Below are 17,719 nucleotides of genomic sequence, written 5' to 3' on the forward strand. Positions count from 1 at the left end.
TTTATATGAACAGTTTGGCATAATTCAATTTCACACTAACGCTACACCGCGTACCGCAATACTGACAGTAGGTTCTGGAACTCGATCGAAAGACAAAAATCGTTGAAGCTAACTTCACATAGATGAAAAGAAACTAACTTCATGCGAGATTTTCCCGCGTTTCTTAATTCAGTGATAATTCAGCATCCACGGACCCGCGACCCGCGGCCAGCAACGGTCCCATATTTAGACCACTTGGATCTCGGTTAAAGTTTTTTAAGATCGATTATTATTGTTTCATTGGAAAGAATTGTTATTAATGTAGAATGACGACTTGGTACAAAAGTTGGACATTAGATCGCAGTGATCTTTAAATGAATATTTGACTATACAAAATGAAGATCACTGTTTTCCAAGCTTGGCAGGTAGGTTAGATTTGAGAATCCCTGAAAAACATTCCGTCAATATTTGTCGATCAAATGACCATCATAACATATGAAGCTGAGATAATACAGTTCAATTGAGTAAAGATTTACGATAAGAATATATTCACTCCTGACAAATGTCATAACGTGAAACGTCATCTTTTTCATCGAGTCGAATTTACTTTGAATGACTATCTCCTTAGATTCGTAGATTATCCAAGAACTCTCAACGTGTAAATGGCGTCGATGAGCCTCGCGAATAAATTTGTGCTTTTACAAATAGTTGTCTTCTGTTTGAAAAAGTTACTCTGGCCGCTTACTGCTTTGTTGGCTCGTACGAAATTTAGTCACAAGTGGTTATATTGTTTGAAAATTATCAAATTGTGTGAGATGCATAGAAAAAAAATTGATTTTGTTTTTGTTATCAAAACGTGTTTGAATCTTCAATTTATGTCAAATTTCAAATCGATTTAATAACAGAACATTCGATTGTTTAAAGTTCCTTTTTATTAGCCTATCAATGTTTCAATTGTAAATAGTGTAAAGAATATTACAACATAAATCAATGAAATTTTAATTTTTTCTCAAAAGCTTGATGCATCTGCAATAAATGTTGAAACTTGATATCTATCTGTGGAAGTCAACAGTCATGGATTTAAAATGGAATTTTTAGCAAAACAACTGGATCAAGGTACTTTGATGTTTTGGTAGAAAACTACTGTAGCGTATATTTTTCAAAGTATTTTAGCTCCGAATAAATAATTTCCAAGTGATTTAGTACATTATATAATTAGCTATAGTTCAGTGAAAAGCAGAATTATTCAACATGCCACGAAAAAGTTCTGGCCTGCCACCTCCCAAAGATGGCAAGACATGTTGTTTCTGTGGCCTCGCGGATGTCAATGAGCTAGATTATGGAAAAATCCATGAATACAGTGGAATTATCACCCATTATTATTGTTTGGTAAGATTCTTCACAAAATTCTTATTAAACATTTCTCCATGTGATTTCTAATTTCATTATATCGAGAACTCATTTGTAACTGTTACAATATTCTCAGCTGTTTTCATCTAACATGCAACAGCAAGGGTCTGATGATGAAGGTATTTTGGGTTTTTTGCCTGACGACATCCACAAAGAGATCAAAAGAGGAAAACGACTAGTAAGACTTACGATTCCTTTTGTTTTTGATGAATGATTAGTCAATATCGGTATTCTTAATTAAACTGAACTCACAGGTTTGCTCGTACTGCAAAAAAAATGGAGCTACATTAGGATGCTGCAATACAAAATGTAAAAAAATATTTCATTTTCCTTGTGGCCTAAAAAATGGTTCGCTGCATCAGTTTTTTGGAGAATTTAGGTACGTACGAATTTTATACAAACATATTAATAACACCTGTGATAAATTCCGTAAAAGTATTATAAACTTTCTGTCAATTGATAGAAGTCAATAATGCTATTACAAATTTCATTCATAGAGACATATGTTAAATTTTTCAAATTCTCAAAATGCAACATTTTAATTAAATCGTTGCTATTTTCATCAATGGAATTGTTGCAAACAAATTAATACGACTTAATCAAGTGAGAATAATATTACAAAATTCTATCAAAAACCAGAAGAACAAATACAACGTAAAAGGAATCATCGTTATTTGGTGTTACAAAGCAGCGCCCTGGATTTAAAAAAAAAAGTCAAAATTCATTCAGTTTCGATTTATATAAACTACAAGTACTCCCAAATATGCGAACGTTTTTGTTCTTTTTCAGATCGTATTGTATTCATCATCGACCGAAGCAGGTAATCGAAGACCGTATTTGGAAAGAGTTATCGCAATGCGAAAAGAGGATATGTTACATATGCTACGATGAAGTTAATCCGCGAGATCATTTGGGTACGATATGGGCTCCGTGTTGCAAAAAAAACGCATGGTTCCATCGTGTATGCGTGCAGCAATTGGCTATGAGTGCAGGATACTTCTTCAAGTGTCCGTTGTGCAACAACAAAGCGGAGTTTCAGAAGGCGATGTTAGACCATGGAATATTTATACCGAGTCAGGACGCATCTTGGGAATTGGTACCAAACGCTTTTCACGAATTGTTATACAGACACAATCGCTGCGATGCTGTAAAATGTGTTTGTCCGAAAGGAAGAGAATATACGGGCACGAACGCGAAATGGGAATTGACGCTTTGTCGAACTTGCGGTTCTCAAGGTATTCACTCGGCATGTGGGAATCTCAGGTGGGGTAACCCAATCTGGGAATGCAACGAGTGCACTTCTATCCTCAATAAATCTGGAACGAATACAGAAACGTTCAGTCATTCTTCAAATAGTCGACGATCGCAAGTTGAAAATGACATATCAGACGATGAGAGTAGCAGCGACAGTGAAATTTCAGTGGGCGGTGGTCCAGAAACGTTCACAGATACCTGTGACTCGCATGTTGAGCCACAATCTTCCTCCTTCGTTCCAGAGGTGATTAGCATCAAAGAGAAAAGTCCAGAAAAACAACGACTTTTTGACACCGGTAGTAAAGATTCGTTGACATCACCGAGGAGCATTACAGAGAATCGGGAGACCCAAGCGGTTAGAGAAAATAACGATGAACTTGCACCTTTGACAAAAAAACCGAAAATCGAAGTGGCACGTAAGGCTGATAAGGACGACAGCGATGACGACGTGATCATCGTTTCCGGACCGAGTTGCAGAGAATCTTATCGTCCTCTCAGTAAGCCTTGGCCACTTGGAAATAATCGGGCAGCTTCAGGAACTAAAGAGAACACGAAGCTGGTAGAAATACAATCGAAATCAAACACAATTTTTGAGGAGGTTTTGAATGTGGGAAAAAAAGTTTGGACAAGTTTGACTGGTTCGTCGACAAGCTCACAAGTGCGATTTCCAGTATCGAAAGTCGGAAAGTCTGTGCCGATTGAGATTGATTTGAGCGATAGTGAAACTGGATCAACAACGAACTCGTGTACTGTCGTGAATTCAAAAACTTCGACATATCCAACGACGAGTTCGCCTACAGTCATAAAATCGAAAACATGGATGGTCCCAACGATGAGTTCACCTACTGACGTAAATCCAAAGACGTCGACGAACCCTACGACGAGCTCGTCTACAGTTGTAAATCCGAAAACATCGACAAACTCAACGACTGTATTTCCGGAATTGAATATACAAATAAGTAACGTGACGTCTTTGGCTCCTGAAGCGTTTGCCAGCGTACCTGAGTCGAACAATCAATCGACAGATTCAAAAAAAGTCGAGCACGTACCCTCTGCCGAAAAACCAAAAAATCCAGCCGGTCAACAAATCTATCAACGTCTCGAAATAATACGTTTAGAAGCGCAACCCGCTGCAAACAATTTACCAAAACCAGTGATTTACAGTCTCACTATTCCTGGGACAAACACTGCTGTACCCTTGATTATAACGACGGCTGAAACCTCCCAACCAGCACCACCCAGTACTAATAATTCACCGGTGCAATCACCGTTAAGCAGACTCGCAGGTCCGAAATCCCGTAAAGCGGCAATTTGGGCAGCCGCAGTATCAAATACTTCCACGATTCAAGATAATTCAACATCTGCTGGTGAAGTGCCAAAATTAGTGGCGACGGTAATTCGAACCGACGATCCAGTCGTGACATCGACAAAGGCGACTCCAGGAACGCTTCAAAACAACGAAAGTTCGACGGTTTTGCCACCAGTTCAGAATGACAAAGGACCGATCTCTGTGGCACCACAACCAGCGCCAATTTTTGAACAACAATCCAAAGTCTTGATACAGAACAAAGACGGATCGATGGTTATTATCACTCCGAAATCATCGTCACAAACAACTCGGAGTCACGGTCAACCGCCCTTTTTGTTACCCAAAAGATCAGTTCCAAATTCGAGCAACGAAGAATCGGCTGTACTGTCGCCAATTGTATCTAATTCGTCACAAGTTCAAAGCAACCAAAGATCGATTGTTGCTGCGCCAGAGTTAACGACGTCTACGATTTCGAATAATGATAGATCGAACATTGCGACAGTGACGGTTGTCTGCAATAATAATCAAACGGTTGTTACACCAAATTCAACTAATTCGACGATTCAGAGTAACAGAGGTTGGCCTCTTTTGGCGCCAAAACAAACTCCACCACTGATTCAAAGTGATGAAACATCGACGAGTGTCATTGAGGTTCCATCCGAATCGTCCACGCCGAAGTTATCCTACTCCCTCCCTCTAGAAGCCGTTGTAAACGATGAAATTTTGAAGTCTCGAGCGGGAAAAAAGTTCTCCACGAAAAGTAATGTTCCTTGTAACAAAGCTTCGTCGAAAAAGACCGAGGGATCATCGAACGTACAGATAAATCAAAATTCAACGACCGCTGAAGATGCCGCACCGACGACGGAAGTTTCGACAACTTCGATCAAAACGTCAACTCCGAATCGACTTATTACCTCGAGTAAGGTCTGCTTATTCACTCCTAAACCACCTCCTTCACCCCCGTCCAATTCTCCGTCCATAAATACCAATTCCTCCGCAGCTGTGAAAGTTCCTACGTTTCTGATCGACAATACCAGTGAAATCCAAAACGGATCTTCAGCTGGAATTTCTGTCGGAAACAATTTGAATAAGAGTCCTTCGTGCAATGAGATTCGACGAAGCTTCGAAACTCCTCCGAACAAATCCAACAATGAGGATTTACAACCAACCGGAAGTAGGACCAATCCAAAGCCTCTAACAATTCCGATTAGTCCACACTCAAAAATTTCCTACACTGAAGATAGAGAATCTCTAGACTCTTCGGAAAACGTAAGTTTCAAAATATTCAATACTTTATACGAATCTTTCATTCATTTACAAATAATTGTCCAGGGGTTTTCAGTTTCATTCGCTTTCTTTCCACGAGGTGTGAGAACTTCCGGAATCTCCACTCTTTTTAGTGAATTAAGGAATCGCTTATTCGACACACACTCGACAAAAAAGTTTTTTTCCTTTATAAATCCCAAGGAAATTCCGAAAATTTATTAATTGTCAATTATTTTCCGCCTAAATATTCCACAGCTTCATACTTTGAAAAGTAATCGTTTTAGCATTGCTTACATCGTCTGAATTATTTCAAGTGCAAAATCATTGTGAGTCCGAAAGGATATCTGTTGCCGAATGCGTAAAGTCCGAAACTTTACAGCGTTTTACGATGTCTTATTGCAACAAGCCTCCTTCAACTAGGAAAATGAAATGAATCTTAGTATCGTTTGTGAATTTTGGGATTTATTGTCTCTGGTTGATTGGGTGCGGGGATTATTCTTATGAAAATCTTATTTCCCCGTACCTTTTCTCCAGTATGTTTGTTACGATTATAACAGTGTACCGGGGATGCAGGCACCGACCCTGCAGTTCCATCCAAATCTGACGTCGCAATCAATATCAAATCCAACGAGACGATCGGACCAGATATACGTCGAAATATCCGATGTACAAGAGATAAAAACGATGTCAGCAAAAAGTTAGTTCTTCACTATAAAATAGTTGAAAATTTAATTATAAAGTCGATTCTTATTTTCTATTGAATTTTGCAGAAGTGGAGCGGACAACGAGTTTCGAAATGACTCACAGTTCGATGCGGAAAAAAATGAAACGACTCAACGTTCCATTGCCAGTGAGCGGCGTGACTCCCCTGATCGAATTGGATTAATAAACAAGATGATCAGATTACGAGATCTTAAATTTAAAGTCTGTGGGTCAAACATTGTCAAGGTAAATAGAAAATTTTTAGTCCGAGACGTCAACACATTCCAGTCTTTAATAATGATTCCGAAAATCACGGTTCAGTCATTCCCACTGTCGTAACAATACTATTGTTATCGTTAACATGTTTTGAGGTATATTTAAATGTGATGAAACACTCGAATAATAACGAAACAGAAACACTGAAGTTTGGCCGAGTTTGACTTGAATCGATGTATTAGAAATGAAAAAATGTTGGAATAATGCAGTATCGATGATACAGTTTTCAAAGCTAAAATATTCTTTATTTCATTTCAGATGGAAATTTACAAAACGTATTGCGTGAATATGAAGATCGATAATGGGAAAAAGCGTAAACTTTCATCATGTAAAAATGATAAAGTTTCGAAGATGAATAGTGCAGGTAAATTAACATCACACAAAAATGATGAAATTTCGAAGAAAAATAGTTCAGATTTATTGTTCAAAGGAACCGAGAATTGTTCGTTGCCGCATGGGTCCGATTATTTAAGAAACGTCGATGATCGCAAAAGATTTTCAGGATCATTGATGAGTTCTTGTGCGTTTAGCAGCGATGAAAATAGCGAAAAAGCGATGATCAGCCAATCGAGCAATAGCTCGCAGAGCAACACTACGTTGAAGGTTTCGGAGGTTTTACCGATCGATTCGAAACATGGAAATATCAATTCCCGAGGTCAAGACGAACTCAAAGAAAATCTGGATCCCATACCGCCGTCGACAAATATTAGTAGGACAATAAGCCCTATTGAACGAAAAAGTAAAACTCGTTTGCGCAACAGTGGGGTCACTACAATGCAATTGTTGAATGAGCAAGGCACTCAGGATAAAGTAATTGACAAAAAGACTGAAAGCAGTCCTCGAAAAAAGGCGAATGACGATCAGTCGCTCGGGACTTCGAAAATATTGTACAACGAATGGAAAGAAAGTGCATGTAGCGTTGCTCGAAATTTGGTCGTTGCGAACGACGCTGAAGTAAACGGTTTTCACTGTGGAAATACCACAAAAACATGTAAAACGCGTATGACCTGCGCGACCGAGAACGAAGAAATTTCTGAACGCGTGGAATCTTCACCAAAACGTGCAAAGTACGAAAAATTCGAGGCTTTCAAAGAGGGAACTCTCCCAATAAATAATACGAGAATTGAAAACCCGCCATTCAGTCATCTAGTCACCGCGGAAAAAGTACAAAGTCGTAGAAGTTCGCGCGTTAAAAACGTTTCCAAAAATGAAAAATTGCACTCGAATGCGCCTAAAAATGGGAAGAGATCGAGTCGCATAAGCAAATCAGGTAGCGACAACTCCGTTTGTTGCAAAGTTAGCATCGATCTAGCAAAAATTCGGTCTGTTCTTGCCAATACAAGCGAGTTTGTCGGAAAGTTTGAAAACAATGTATTTCAAAAATTCCAGAGGAAAAATGAGCGATCGAAATTTACGTGGGGTTTCCTCTTTAAAACATTTCGTAGCCATGATAATTTGACAATTGAAGATAATTGTTCATCATCGGTCCAACAAATTTCTAAGATTTCCATTCGCAGATGGAAAAGTGATGGCAATCTGTTTAGCGATTTTAAATCCGAGAATACTTTTCGTGAGTGGAGCAGAATTTCTGACGACGAAAATGTGTGGAGAAGAGGCCACAAGCGAAAAACTCGAAATTTCGAAAAGCACGATTGCGTTAGATAGCTCGGTTATGTTTTTTTTTTTTTTTTTTTTTTACTTTTCATTTACAAACGAAATTTCGACGCGGCCTATTGCCAAATTGATCGATATTGAAAACATTGAAAATAGTCATTGTTCATTGATTAGTATTTGCTTTAAACTACCCAAAATATGTACAGAGATTTAATACACCGTTCCATCCATAGATCGGTTAACGTGAATATACCATTAGCTGGTGGATGAAAATTCAATAAATCTTCCGTGGAACACAATTTCTTTTCAATTGTATCCTGTGTTCGTTGCAAAGGAAACAAGCTCGGGCATGTTTCTCTTGCGTCGTTCTTATTCTCAGATATAAAAATATCAATTTGTTGAGCTTATATATTTATCATGTAGATAAAAATTACCATTCATTTGCCAATTATTGTAGGCGAAAATGATTCACATGTTCATTGATTAAAATGACATTTTTGCCACAATAATTATGTATGTTTACGTTAAATGTGAATATATTATTATAAAACAATAAAATACTATCTCGCTGTTGAGATTTCCATGAGGGTGGATTTCTTATTTGTTCAAGATCCGTTATTTCCTTATCCAGTGCGTAGGCATTGTTCATTTTTACGAGACCTTTATCGATGGAATTTAGCAGACATCCTTTTTCTGTAATATAGTAACCGAGTCTCTTGATAATAAATAATCATTGTACAAATCTTGCGTAATTATTCCACGTTTTGTTTACCCCTCTTCCATTTTTAAATTTAACATCATTTTTATCGTTATGTGTTAGTTATTAGTTTCATTAACATTTTACTTTTTTTGATGATGTATTCATTACAACAAAACTTTTATGATAGTCGCTGAATTGAGTGATAAACGAATTTGCAGTTCGCATTATCGTTCATTTTTTAGCGGTAAAACTGTTTTGCGAACGGAAATTCATGAGGTCTTTTCGGTTGGATTCGTCCCGAGATCTATAAGATTAGCCTCCTGGGTCTCCTGCAACTCCTGCAATTTTAAAAAGTTTGCAGATAATCTGCTTCCGTAGAGCAACTATATATAATTACCCGTTTGCACGACACGCCATGACTTGCATAGCACTTTCACCGATTACCAGTAGATGGCGTGAAATTCAAGATGGCGTTGCTGTTAAAAAAATAGCAAACAAAATCACAAAATACTCCAAAAGTTTCTGAAGAATTTTGTTGTTGCGTCAAATATTCAATATTTATAATTATTCACACCATTGTACATTAATAGATCGACGTTCGAGTTCAATAATAACGACGTACAATGAGTGGAAAACGTCATGGGTTGTCCGTAAGTTTATAAAATCTTATGGACATGTAAAACGCTAAGAATTTCCATTTTTTACTCACAATTATTGACGTGTTTTTTTTTCACAGAAAGAAGAAATTGCTAAGCAATTTATGCTGCCAGAAAGGAAAAGCAAAATCGCTACGCTTCTAAAACAAGACGGCCAAGCCTACTGTATTTGCCGAAGTTCGGATAGTTCGCGTTTCATGATGTCAGTTTTATTTTTTTTAGGTTATTTGCGTTTATATTGGAATTAATTTTTGTATTTTTTCTAATGAATCTTCTGAATATTCACAGAGGATGCGATGCTTGTGAAGAATGGTATCACGGAGATTGCATTAATGTTACTGAAAAAGATGCCAAGTATATCAAACAATTCTTCTGTGTGGTAAGAAGTTCCTTCCTAGATTTTTTAATTTAAAACCACTCGGTATACATTCGAAAATAAAATTTAATTTGTACCAACACCCCAAGTAATAATCTGGAAGTTTTAAAAAACTTGAAAATATTCTGAGAATCACAAAAACATGGTACAATAACATTTACATCATTTTTTGAGGATATCCTATAAACTCTACATTTTGTATAATCATCTGACGACTTTTTTTGGTAGTTGCATTATCAAGCATGTTCAAGTTTCAACAAACTTCATCATAAAGAGCGTTTCGTACAATTTCCTTAAATAAAGACCTTAATTACCTTGAATCAAATTTGTCATTGTACAAATGTACTAAAGTTTCAATGTTTCAAGTTCAAGTGTTGATGAATTATGATTTTTGTTTTGTATATACAGCGTTGTAGAGAGGAAGATTCCACATTGGTAACTCGGTACAAGCCAAAAAAATCAGAACAGGATGATCGACGGTTGAAAAAGTACAAAGAGAAGGGTCGAGATCACAGATACGAATATGATGCAGCTTGGGATCCAACTTTGGTGAAGAAATCGTCAAAGCGCTGCGGGGAATGCAATGGATGTTTAAGAAGCGAGAATTGTGGAAAATGTGACGCGTGCAGGTGAAAATCCCTGAACTCATTATTCATTCAAATGTTTTCTTGGGAAAAATCAGTATCCATATGGTATTTTGATATTTAATTAGTTTTAAAGAGTCATAATTGTTTATTTTTACTTCTAAATTATTTTATGTTAAGACACTTGAAGAAATTTGGTCCGTCGGTGAGGCTGAAGCTTCGTTGTATCCAGAGGACGTGCAGAACAATCGGAGTGCCCTTGAAACCTTCTAAAAGCTTTAACAGACCGATAAAACCAAGTAAAAAAAGAAAAAGAGATTCGAGCAATGAAAGAAACGAGCATCTTGAACAACCGCGTCAGTGTTACGGTCCAGGCTGTCTATTGCAATCCAGACCAGGAAGCAAATACTGTTCGGACGAGTGTGGTATGAAACTCGCGACTAACAGAATTTATCAGGTTTTACCACAACGCATACAGGAATGGTCACTAACCTCTTGTGTTGCCGAACAAAATAATAGAAGAGCTCTGGAAACTGTGCGAAAACAACAACACGACGTTCGACGAATTTTACAAGAATTAGACAAACGTCATGCCGAACTTGATCGAATCGTCGAACGCGCTAGACACGCAACCATTGATTCCAAAACCGATGACGATGAAAATGACGATACGGAAATGAGCATGTACTGCATCACTTGCGGACACGAGATACATTCTCGTAGCGCTATTAAACATATGGAAAAGTGTTTCAATAAGGTCAGTTATAAATATTGCACACTGATTATTCTATTCGATTGTAATTTCAAGATTCTCCAATGTTCAATCGTCAATCATTAATCCTCATTGAAACAATGTCACGTGTTAACTACGGTAGAAAAAACGTTATTATAATTATCCGTCACATTTTGCAAGAATTCATTGGCAGAATTCATTTTTCATTCAATTGATTTAATGTATTACTTTCCTAATGAAAAACTAGTGATATCAAAATTTTAAAGCAACTTCAAATAACATGAAATTCGAAAATGTTGTGTGGTAATTCTTTGCACAAAAATGAAAAGTAAAATATTGCCCGATAACTCAACAGTTTTAATAGAATGCACAAATTTTTCTTTACATTTTCAGTATGAATCCCAAGCGTCGTTCGGTTCAATATTCAAGACAAGAATCGAGGGTCAAGTGATGTTTTGCGATTTTTATAATCCAGTGAATCGAACCTATTGCAAGCGTTTACGAGTTTTGTGTCCAGAACATTGCAAGGATCCAAAAATAACTGATACGGAAGTGTGCGGTTGTCCTTTAGTAACGAACGTCTTTGATTCTACGGGTGAATTTTGTCGAGCACCGAAAAAAAGTTGCGTTAAGCATTACGTATGGGAAAAATTGCGTCGGGCAGAAATCGACATGGAACGGGTTCGTCAATGGCTGAAAATCGACGAGCTCGTCGAACAAGAACGACAAATACGCTCAAACATGGCAACCAGAGCCGGAGTACTCGCTCTCATGCTACACTCCACTTACAATCATGAACTCATGGAACAAATGACACAGGAACAAAACAGAGAACAAATGGAGGCCATGGAGGTTGAACTTCAACGGCGATACAGTTTACAACGCAATGAAAATAATGTTATAGACCAATAGCAAGTTAAGTTGAATTACAACTATCCTGAAAGATGATTACCAATTATTTGCTTTCTTTAAATTGTTTTTTTTACAACTACATGTACAAACTATTGATAATCACAGCTATCACCTGTACCAATGTTACGTCCAGAAGGGATGAACAGGGTTAGAGTAATATTTTTATGTTTATTTTATTTTACGCTCCACCAACCTGCACCGAAGGTGCAGGATTTCGAATAATCTTCAGGAAATTTGGAAACTCTGAATATATTAAAGTGATGAAAAAAATATGTCTATACGGTCCCATACAGGTCCCGAATGATTTGAGAAAGGATCGCTCAATCTATGAACTATTAAAAGAAAGAAACACACCGGTATAACTTTAGACTGGTGGGGGAGGGAGGCGATTAAATAATACAAGAAGTACATTAACAAAGACATCTGGAGACTTTATTTAGATTTTAAGGAAAGGTAGAAAGATAAATAATATTACAAACACTTTTGTGACTTTCACTTTACTTTCATATGTAAATGATTTTCAGTATAGTTCCAGAGCTTTCCAAATTTATTGAACAGGAATATCTGCACGCTAAAAGTTTAATATTGTCTTAAGCTTTCTGTTTAAAAAATTTTAATGTGCAAAGTTGGAAAATAGTTTTAACATTAGATACGCTTCAACCTCCTTATACACATTTTAAAAGCGCTAGAAACGTTAGAAACTATGGTCAAATGACAGTTTTGTGAACAGTACCATTTTCTCAAAAGTCGTCTAATCTTTTTTACAATAATCACATAACTTTTTAGCATATTGGAACATTTCGCAAAGAGAAGATACTGGAAACTTTTCATGAATATAATCTAGAAATTTCTTCAAAACTTCCGAACCCTCTCGGTAAAAAAAAAATTCTATACATTTCGTTATCGACAGTCAGTATAGAATGAATGTGTGCAATAATTAAATATAAACAGTGTAGCATTCAAGCAATACGCTTTTGGAATTTTTGAAGTTATCAATTTATTTTTTATTTAAAAGGATCTTGAAGCAGAATAGTTACAAGGCTAAGTATTTAAAAAAAAACAACGAGCGAAGCATCGGGTGAACTTATTTTTTATTATTATGAAAAATGAACAGTACAAATTAGTTTCATTACAAAATCGGTTAATTCGTAAAGAAACTTGTGGATGTTGCGAGAACGTAATTGGTTGATCAGCGAACGAGCAAAAAAAAACATTCTTAAGCTTCAAAATATATGTTTAGACTTTAAAAGTGACAGTATTCGTGAGAAACAAATAATACAAGTAAAATTTCCTTGGTGTTTACGACTCGTCGTCACTGTTGGCATTTCCGGCGCGAGGTTTTGGTCCACCGGCTCGTTTCGCCATTATAATTTGATCGACCTTAAGAATCGTACAAGCTGCACTAACAGCGTACTTGAGGCCCCATGATTTTGTAATGAAAGCATCAATTATGTGCGCTTCGTTTGCGTCGATCAGAGCAGCTCCAGTGCCCTGAAAAATATTTCAATTTCCATTCATAACGAGTAAAATAGAATTTCGTTTTGAGTTTAAAAACAGAATTCCTATAGAATTTCCATTACCAACAATAAAAATGTGGATAAAATTTGGAAAATTGAAAATGTAAAGAAGATCAAAACAGGAAAACTCACATCGATGTCGAAACCATAATTTTTTTTGCCTTCTTTATGAGCAGCGTAGAGTTTTGACAGTAGTTCAGAGGCCTTGTTGCCACTATTTTCAGCGAGAGTTTTGGGGAATGTTTCAAGAGCCGCGGCGAATTTTCTGACGGCGTATTGATCCAAGCCAGGCAGAGTGTCGGCATAATCGGAAATTTGTGCAGCTAATTCGACTTCAGTAGCACCGGCGCCAGGTAGAAATCGTCCGTCACGAGACATGCCTTTGAAGGTGTTGACACCGTCATCGATGGAGCGTTCAATATCGTCCATAAAGTTCTCGGTTGAACCCCGAATAACGATGGTGCTGATACGACTTTCCTTGCTCTCAAGATTGAAAACGACGACGGCGGTATCACCGAGTTCAGCGGTGTGGACGGAATCGGCATAGCCAAGTTCCTCGCTCGTTGGCGGAATTATTTTCGAGAGAGCCGTGCCGCCAACAGCTTTGCATAAACGCCTGATGTCGAATTTACTTGGAATTCGTACAGCCATGAGCTCATATTTGTTCATATAATGGAGCGCCATATCGCCGAATTTACCACCGGAAACAACCACTGTAGCTCCGCTTTTCGCGATCGCCTGAATCTGGCTCTCCAGAAGAGATTCCTCGCCTCGGGAAAAGTTCATCAATTCGTCGGCTGTCTTAATGAGAACGGTTCCTTTCGTCTCCGTTTGCGTTACGTCAACCGGGCATGTGAAAATCGCGATTTTAGCGCTCGTCTTTTTAGTCACGTCACCCTCGACGTGTCGCTTGAATACCATCCCTTGAATAATCTGCGACGACTGTAAGCCCGCTCCCAAGATTTTCGTCACTCGTACATTGTCCACGTTGAAGGTCGTCTTTTCTGGCAATATCGAAACACATGCCTGACTCACAAGCCCGGCTAGGAAATCCTCATTCCCGTACTGCTTGCTCATTATCGATGTCCTTATTCCTCTCTTGACCTCTTCCACGTTTCTTATGTCTTTTACTTCGTACACTACCAAACTTGGCAACACCTCCAATGCTTTTTCCAATGCAGCTTCGTAACCTTCTACAATCTCAGAGGTTGTTATTCCCTGAAACATCGATCGAATGTCAGATCATCAAACTTGTGTTTTTACAGAATCATCAAATTGTTTAAATTCACTGATAAATGCAATCAAATTTTCTCCCAATTTCCCAAAAGATGAAACATCATTTTTGTCTTACCAAGCGTAAAAGTTCTTCAGCAGCTTCGAGCAAAGCTCCTGCAAAAATGATAACAAAATTCGTTCCATCTCCAACTTCAGCTTCTTGCATTTCTGATGCAAGTACCATGAGTTTTGCAGCAGGATGTTCCACTTCGAGTTCTTTGATGATGGTTGCCGCGTCACTGGTTACGAATAATTTTTCAAGATGATTTATAACCATCTTGTTCATTCCATTTGGACCGTAGGCTGTGCGGACTGTCTGAGCGAATTCTTTGCAGGCAGATATATTTCTATAAACAGCTTCTTCCAGACCAGAATAGTACTGAAAAAATGTTTTGTCAGTAGATTCTTAACATATGCTAAAATTATAGGCATCTCCGAAAATCCCTTTTTTTTGTACAAACAACGTACATCATGCTTTATAAATCTATGGTTGGAATCCTCAAACCTAGATGACCCATGGTTAAAGTTCTAAGGTTAATATGAATGATGAATACTTCAAATTGGGAATTACTTAAATTATGGTTTGGTAGGCGAAAATAAAATTTAAAGGGAACTATGAAAGGGAACTAATCTTAAGTAATTGATTTTCGTCTTTAAAGTTTTTCGAATTTTCTCAACTTTTATTATTTATTACAAGAAATGGACCGGATGCGAAATCCATTGAAAAGTGCTTTTATTGTATTTATATTAGTACTGGTAAAAAAAATCGATGTGTGATTGTGGGTAAAGAAACACACGAGTAATGTGACAAAGTGAAAATTTATTTCATTCAATGAACCCAAATCTCGAAAACCGTTGATCAAAAAATGATACAAAATATTTTTTTTTTCGAGTTATTCGGTAATTCAATCGGTGAGTTGAAAATGTTGTCAATATCTCGGAAAATTATTATTTTGAAGTAGCACGAGACATGCTCTTGCCCATATAAGGAGATATATTAAAAGCATGACGTTCGCTATGGCCATTCCGGCGTTGCTACTAGTCATTCATTTTATCGAGACCTTGTCTTAATTTGATCTAAAAGTCATTAACATTATTTAACAAGAAAAACTTACTCTTGATCCTTCTTTCATCATTTGTGCCATTCCTGGCGCTTTTGGTACGTGCAAAGCCATTTTTTCGTGAAGATGAAAACTTTGTCACATGTATCGCCCAACAAATTCACTCCAAGACAATTGCCGGATATTAGTCAACAGTCAACCGGTAACCATCGAGACTGCGATTCTATTGTTGCCAACAGAAACATTTTTTTGCAACTAGTTCACAGAAGACCTGAGTAATATTGATTTTTATTATTTATCGCTAATTACGAATAACCGCATTGAATTACTCCAAATATATTTGGATACGTGGTAAGAGAAGTATTTATGAAATCTAGAGAATTATAATTTGTAATCGTTTATTGGCCATCGTAGAAGAATATTTTTAAATTTGTATTACCCCTATATTGGCGACCATGACCGGAAGATTCACCGGGTCATGTCGTCTCTCTCCGACACATGAAGTTATATATTCTGAAATGAATTAACGATATATTCGTTTTTCGAACTAAACCGGAAGTGTGTTTGGACGCCATTGTCATTGTTTTTCTAGAAAATTATTCTCAGTCAGTCTCGTAATTATTCGCATCGCAGTAGACGTCAATCAATCGTGAACAAGGAAACGATTTGTATCAAGTGATAGACCATATCGGCAAAATCGTTCCAGAAGTGAATAAATATAAAAAATAGAAAAGTTAAGGGTGGTGAGTGAAACGAACAATTAATTAAAAACTTGTCAATTGTTTCGTCGATCGAGTCGAAAAGCTCATACAAAGGGCTTTTCACTGTGCTTCTGCTCAAGTTTTAACGACCACGCCCAAAAATAGGTCTTTCGGATACCGCGGTTGCAGACATGGTGATTACAAATCTGCAACAACAGCGTCAAGTCACTGAGCAGCTTCGAAGAGAAGCTGCTCTCCGACGTATTACCGTGAGCAAAGCGGTCGAAGATATTATGAAATATATAACCGAACATGAACAAGAGGATTGTCTGTTGGTTGGGTTCTCGTCACAAAAATCCAATCCATTCAGGGAAAAGACTTCATGCATTGTTCTGTAACGAACTACCAACGGTGGAAAACCCAAGTTTTTTGGGCGCGTTATAACATCATGTGCATCTTCCTACGAACTTACGTTACCAAAAAAATGGAACGTGTACGGAGCGAACGAGACGAAAATCAACCAAATATCTCGCAAAACAACGTCTCGCTGACTGTCAACCTCGTCATAAATTTATCAAAAAATTAAACGACAAATCCTTTTTTTTTTTAGTATTTAGTCATAAATTATTCAATTTACATGTAGTTCTTTTTTTTACACATTGCCATCTTTTCGGCAACTCATAATTTTCTTAATAACTTTGGATCAAATATGGATAAGAGTTTTTTCAATCTGCAACAGGTTTCTATTCATCTACAATTCATAGTATCCATGGGCTGCTGCATTTTGTGTTTTTTTAAGATGATATCAAAAGTGTTTATATAACGTATCACTAAAGATCATGTCTCCATGATCTTAGAAATATCAGCATCAAAGCATGGAATTTCAGAGATATCTATTCTTGAATTGTTGGATTAAAAATGAACCGTATATAGAAAAATTATATTTTTCTTAGGAAACTACAAGTGTTGAATTAATCAATGTATTCTCAAGGGTGCGGTGATTAATAATGAATAACAATTAAAATTTTCATAGAATTCTCTATTGGACATGCCAGAGAAAGATGTCAAAATCTTGTCTTGCAAAGTGTACAGTGTCATTCACAACTTTTTTCTAACTTTGCTGTGTCTTCCGCCAGAAAGAATAAATTGAAATTTGTTAAACAGTACTATGCCGAGTGAAAAGTATGTTAAATAAATAATCAACTAAAATGTTTGATATTTTTCTAAAATATATAAAACAAATGTTAAGACTGAACATTTTCAAAATGTGCCACGATGTATGTAAAACAAATTTATAATGAAAAAATCGACCGCACCCTATTGTCATGAGCATAAATGGAATTGAAAACATTGAAATGTCCTCAGTCTGTACAAATCTGGATAAAAATGATTAA

General features: G+C 37.0%; 3 protein-coding genes and 1 long non-coding RNA gene across 12 annotated transcripts; 2 read left to right on the forward strand and 2 right to left on the reverse strand.

Moving 5' to 3' along the window:
* Positions 1–191: 191 nt before the first annotated feature.
* On the forward strand, positions 192–8,385 carry LOC122405717 (uncharacterized). Of its 9 annotated transcripts, none has more exons than XM_043410631.1 (10): positions 192–404; positions 996–1,095; positions 1,199–1,368; positions 1,466–1,567; positions 1,644–1,768; positions 2,179–5,221; positions 5,776–5,915; positions 5,989–6,166; positions 6,455–6,560; positions 6,612–8,385. In XM_043410631.1, the coding sequence occupies exons 3-10, from the start codon at positions 1,231–1,233 to the stop codon at positions 7,859–7,861; spliced, it is 5,082 nt and encodes a 1,693-aa protein (XP_043266566.1). In that variant the 5' UTR covers positions 192–404; positions 996–1,095; positions 1,199–1,230; the 3' UTR covers positions 7,862–8,385. The 9 variants fall into 9 exon arrangements, with proteins under 9 accessions (XP_043266566.1, XP_043266567.1, XP_043266562.1 ...); XM_043410632.1 differs by having other exon boundaries at positions 6,627–8,385; XM_043410627.1 differs by having other exon boundaries at positions 1,183–1,368; positions 6,455–8,385.
* A 160-nt stretch (positions 8,386–8,545) lies between these two features.
* Positions 8,546–9,354, reverse strand: LOC122405727 (uncharacterized). The gene is made up of 3 exons (XR_006259808.1): positions 9,220–9,354; positions 8,908–8,986; positions 8,546–8,848 (listed from the first exon to the last, which is right to left on the reverse strand). It is a non-coding gene; the product is annotated as an uncharacterized lncRNA (long non-coding RNA).
* Positions 8,955–12,191, forward strand: LOC122405723 (CXXC finger protein 1). The gene is made up of 6 exons (XM_043410642.1): positions 8,955–9,160; positions 9,247–9,368; positions 9,455–9,545; positions 9,951–10,171; positions 10,307–10,883; positions 11,253–12,191. Exons 1-6 carry the CDS (start codon positions 9,134–9,136, stop codon positions 11,769–11,771), a joined length of 1,557 nt encoding a protein of 518 aa, XP_043266577.1. The 5' UTR covers positions 8,955–9,133; the 3' UTR covers positions 11,772–12,191.
* A 654-nt stretch (positions 12,192–12,845) lies between these two features.
* On the reverse strand, positions 12,846–15,831 carry CCT8 (chaperonin containing TCP1 subunit 8). The gene is made up of 4 exons (XM_043410641.1): positions 15,679–15,831; positions 14,640–14,942; positions 13,421–14,506; positions 12,846–13,262 (listed from the first exon to the last, which is right to left on the reverse strand). The coding sequence occupies exons 1-4, from the start codon at positions 15,736–15,738 to the stop codon at positions 13,071–13,073; spliced, it is 1,641 nt and encodes a 546-aa protein (XP_043266576.1). The 5' UTR covers positions 15,739–15,831; the 3' UTR covers positions 12,846–13,070.
* Positions 15,832–17,719: the final 1,888 nt, after the last annotated feature.

Source organism: Venturia canescens, chromosome 2 (assembly GCF_019457755.1).
Source record: "Venturia canescens isolate UGA chromosome 2, ASM1945775v1, whole genome shotgun sequence".
In the NCBI taxonomy this organism is placed as follows: Eukaryota; Metazoa; Arthropoda; class Insecta; order Hymenoptera; family Ichneumonidae; genus Venturia; species Venturia canescens.